Below are 4823 nucleotides of genomic sequence, written 5' to 3'. Positions count from 1 at the left end.
CGGATCTTTTTTTCTGTGAGAGGTCACTCAGTATTATAGAATCTAGTTCCATCCAGGTTGCTGCGAAATTCATGATTTTCTTCTTTTTTATGGCTGTGTAGTATTCCATCGTGTAATGTACAACATTTTAAAAATTCAGTCCTCCTTTGATGGGCAACATGGTTGTTTCCAGGTTCTTGCTATTGTGAACAATGTTGCAAAAAGCATATGTGTGCAGGTATCTTTTTATAGAGTGATTTGAGTTCTCCAGGATATATTCCCAGTAGGGGGATTGCGGGGTCATATGGGAGGTTGGTATTTAGAGATTTTAGGAATTGCCACACTGTTTTCCACAGAGGTTGCACTAGTTTACACTCCCACCAACAGTGTAGAAGTGTTTCCTTTTCGCCACACCCTCTCTAGCAGCTGTTATTTTTTGACTTATTGATAATTGCCATTCTGAATGGAGTTAGGTGGTATCTCAGTATGGTTTTGATTTGCATCTCCCTGATGATTAGTGAGGTTGAACATTTCTTCATGTGTTTGTTGCCTGCTCGCATGTCTTCCTTTATGAATTGTCTATTCATATCTTTTGCCCATTTTATAATGGGGTGATTTTTTTTTTCTTTTCAGCACGTTTGAGTTCCTTGTAGATTCAGGATGTTAAGCCTTTGTCAGACCTGGTGTTGGCAAATATTTTTTCCCAGTCTGTAAGCCGTCTCCCTGCTCTCTTGATGGTTTCTTTGGCTTTGCAGAAACTTGTCAGTTTAATAAGGTCCCACTTGTCTATCTTCTCTCTTATGAGCTGTGGGTTTCGGGTTTTGTTCAGGAATTGGATGCCAGTTCCGATTTCCATGAGGGTATTTCCTTTATTTTCTAAGGTTCTTATGGTTTGAAGTTTTACATTTAGGTCTCTGATCCATTTGGAGTTAACCTTTGTGCATGGGGATATATAGCGGTCCTGTTTCAATCTTCTGCATGTGATCAGCCAGTTTTCCCAGCACCATTTACTGAATAGGTTCTCCTCTCCCCAGTGGTAGGTGGTGGAGGCTTTGTCGAAGATGAGTTGGTTGAGAAATTGAGGTTTTCCTTCTGGAATCTCAATTCTATTTCATTGATTTATATGCCTGTTCCTATGCCAATACCAAGCTGTTTTGATGATTGTAGCTTTATAGTAAAGTTTAAAGTCTGGTAATGTGATACTACCTGCTTTGCTTTTTTGCTGAGGATTGTTCTGACTATTCTTGGACGTTTGCCTCTCCATATGAATACCTGTGTTGTTTTTTCTAGGTCTGAGAAGAATGTTACTGGAAATTTGATGGGTATCGCATTGAATTTGTAGATTGCCATAGATAAGATGAACGTCTTCACAATGTTGATTCTTCCAATCCATGAGCATGGGATATTTTTCCAGTTGTTTGTGTCATCTTTGATTTCTTTGAGCAGTGTTTTGTAGTTTTCCTTGTAAAAGGCTTTCACATCTCTGGTTGTGGCTATTGTGAATGGAATTGTGTTTTTTCGTAAAATCATAAATGTAATTAAATACATCAACAGATGTCAAAACAAAACTCTCATGATTATATCATTACATGTAGAAAAAGCTTTTGATAAAATCCAGCACCCCTTCTTGTTAAAAACCCTAGAATATCTAGGCATACGGGGAACATACCTCAAAATAGTAAAAGCTATCTTCAAGAAACCCACAGCCAGTGTATGCCTAAATGGCCAAAAATTATAACCATTTCCCCTGGAAACTGGAACAACACAAGGATGCTCACTCTCACCCCTCCTGTTCAATATAGTATTGGAATCTCTGACTCGAGCAATCAGAGAAGAGAAGGCAATCAGGGGTATCCAAACAGTAAAAGAGGAAGTCAAGTTATCTCTCTTTGCAGATGATATGATTTTACACCTTGAAAGCCCAAGAGAATCTGTCAAAAACCTCCTTACCCTGATAAAGGCCTTTGGCAAAGTCTCAGAATACAAAATAAATGTACAAAAGACAATCATATTTCTCTACATCAATGATTATATTTCTTAAAAGGTGCCCACAAATGTAGGACAGTTTTAAAGTTGACTTCTAAGAAAACAAATATTATCAATTATTTTAGCAAAATTACATACTGGCCAGATTCTAGTGTAGAATATAAAATAACCGTAGAGGTAATCAGTTGCTATGTGTCAACTTTACAAGGGTATATCTCAATCATTCAAACAAAACTAACCAATTTCTTTCTTTAATCGTGATTATTTGATGTTATTCAAGGCAGCCATCAGTGTTCTCTAAGTCAGGAAGATTGTCTTAGGTAATTTCAATGAGTCTTAGTCAATCCCTGAAAGCAGGAAAATGATCAAACTCCATGTTGTGTGGCATTTCCAGATCCTCCCAGGAAGTTCAACATGTCCTTCCTGATAGCATACCCTATGTATCTCAACATGTCTAAACAGACCCCATATCACTGTCACCCAGAACCCACAGCAAAACGGATGATCCATCTTCAGTTAGTCCCAAAGTCAGTGGTAAAGAAGGCTGGCCATGACAGTGTGAGAAACATGGTGTTAGTTCTATATTAATACTCCACATTAAAGAAGATACTTTTATCACCTCAGTGACTAATGTTCACTTGAATTTCACAAATCAGTTCATGCATGAATGACAGAAGGAGAGACTGGCAATGGTAAGTGAGAAAGTCCCATAAACCATCTCAGGTGCTGCAGAAACCACAGCTTGAGACACTCCTGAGTTCCAGGCAAAGACTCTCAGTTCTGGTATTTAGATGACAGAAACACATCACCTTTTTCAGAGAAACAAACAGGAGAAAAGGGATGTGTGAGGAATAGGGCTAGAAAGAAAGAAGGAAAATGGATTAGTAAGGGGAAACTGGATCATTCTTAGTCACTTGTACAGGGTTACAAGAGGAGGAGAATGGATGTAACACCAATTAGTTTTTTAAGAACTCTGGCCATTGTCCAGCTTCCCCATGTGCTTTATTCTGATACCTAAAGTATTTATCAGTCAAGAAATCTCACTGAGGTTCTATTCCTGAATCTCTTTGAAAACTCTCTCCAGATTGCTAGGGCCCTCATAGGACTCTGATTCTGGTTACCATGAAAAGGTGTACTCCAGTCTAAAGCCACAGTCTGACTTTGGTCCAGGTGAAATTGTGTCCTGCAAAATCAAGAAACATCCAAAACAATTGTAAAATTTGAGGTTTTAAATGTTACTACAGCCCTCAACAAACCTCTGCGCCTGCTCCTGAAAGACCTAGTGCCTGGAGTTCCTGAGATCCCTTGTGGTTGTGCAGCCCCTGAAGGGAGGTTTTTGTCTGGGTTCATACTGGTGTTCCCTCACGGTGTCTCTAGTGCAATAATATACAGCTGTGTCCTCAGTTTTCAGGCTGTTCATTTGCAGATACAGTGAATTCTTAGAATCGTCCCTTGAGATTGTAAATCTGCCTTTCACAGATGCAGCATACTCTGTCCTGTAACCATTAGCTTTGTTTCTAACAAGAGCAACCCACTCCAGCCCCTTTCCTGGAGCCTGGCGAACCCAGTGCATATAGTAGTCTCCGAATGTGAACCCAGAGGCAACACACGTGAGTTTCAGGGACCCTCCAGGCTGAACCAAGTCTCCACCAGACTCCACCAACTGCACGTCACACTGGACACCTGCAATTAAAGAAATTTCCTGGTCAGAAATTGCCACTGTTCACTCTTTCTGTCACTCACAACCAATCACACACTTAATATCTCTAGTTAGCCATGAATCACCTTTGAAAACAGCAGCAAGGAAAAGCCAGCAGGGCCAATACTCCATAGTGAGTTGTCTTTTTTGGTCCTGATCACCAAATGGGAACACCTGGGAATCCCAGTGCTGAGACTCCTCTCCAAAAGCTGCAGTGTCAAGGCTAGGCTGGTTTTCATACACAAAGACAGGGCACTATTTGCATGTCTCCTTCTATATTAACAAACTTTAGGTGAGATGTTTGAGAGAGGGAGGGGCCCAGAGCAGATGAATTTCCTGAGTGCTTTTGGTGATAAAGATAGCATATGAAAAATATAATGTCTTATGATTTTGTCATGCTGCCATAAATACACAGTACTTATTTTAAAATATTTATTTCAAACACTTTTATTGAAGTACAATAAAGCTAAAACAAAACACTCACATAATTATTGTAAACTTAGAAATCTTTCTTTTCTTTTCACATATGTAGGAAAAGCATGGCATATAGCATCAATGATAAATCGATTTTACAGGTGTGCAATTACAAGCAGAAGCACAGGGCTCAAACCTTTAATAGGTGAGCCTGGATTCCTGGGCCGGTAGTCCTCACCCCTGTGCCCATCTGCTCCCTTTATCAAGCTCAGTATAAGTGGTATAAGCCTGATGAGGTTTGCAGAACCCCCCTCTTTTTAAATGTGTACTTGTGGTGATTTTTGTACACTCTTATGTTTACCTTAACGATGTGAAGAGAAGGTGGTGTTGTAGTTGTAGTTTTAAGATCTCAGGCATTTTCATATTATTCTTTTTTATCCATAAGTTATTTCAAGTTAGATTATTTGTTTATTTTTAATAGGTTTAATGAGACATTTTTGGCATATAATAAACATCATGTAATTATTAAAGTGCAGTTTGATAAATACTGATCTAAGTGCTCACCCGGTCTTCCATCATAACAATTATAATGAATAAGCTAATCACCCTTAATGTTTCCTCTTGCTCCTTTTAATTCCTACCTCCCAGTCATCCCCTACTCCCACCATATCCTGAGTCAGTCTTTTATCATTTTTACTTTAAATTAATTTTATTTTCCAGAATTTATAACAGCGAGATATATAGT

General features: G+C 38.9%; 1 gene segment (V, D, J or C); it reads right to left on the bottom strand.

Annotated features, from left to right (window-relative positions):
• Nucleotides 1-3244: 3244 nt before the first annotated feature.
• LOC103273802 lies at nucleotides 3245-3796 on the bottom strand. The segment is given in 2 exon segments: nucleotides 3245-3648; nucleotides 3751-3796. Coding segments are annotated over 2 exon segments (450 nt in total).
• Nucleotides 3797-4823: the final 1027 nt, after the last annotated feature.

The sequence above is a fragment of the Carlito syrichta genome, unplaced genomic scaffold (genome assembly GCF_000164805.1).
Source record: "Carlito syrichta isolate Samal-C Ts95f unplaced genomic scaffold, Tarsius_syrichta-2.0.1 Scaffold314247, whole genome shotgun sequence".
Classification (NCBI taxonomy): domain Eukaryota; kingdom Metazoa; phylum Chordata; class Mammalia; order Primates; family Tarsiidae; genus Carlito; species Carlito syrichta.
The sequence above is the reverse complement of the archived record's forward strand: the minus strand, read 5'-3'. Positions and strand labels throughout refer to the sequence as shown.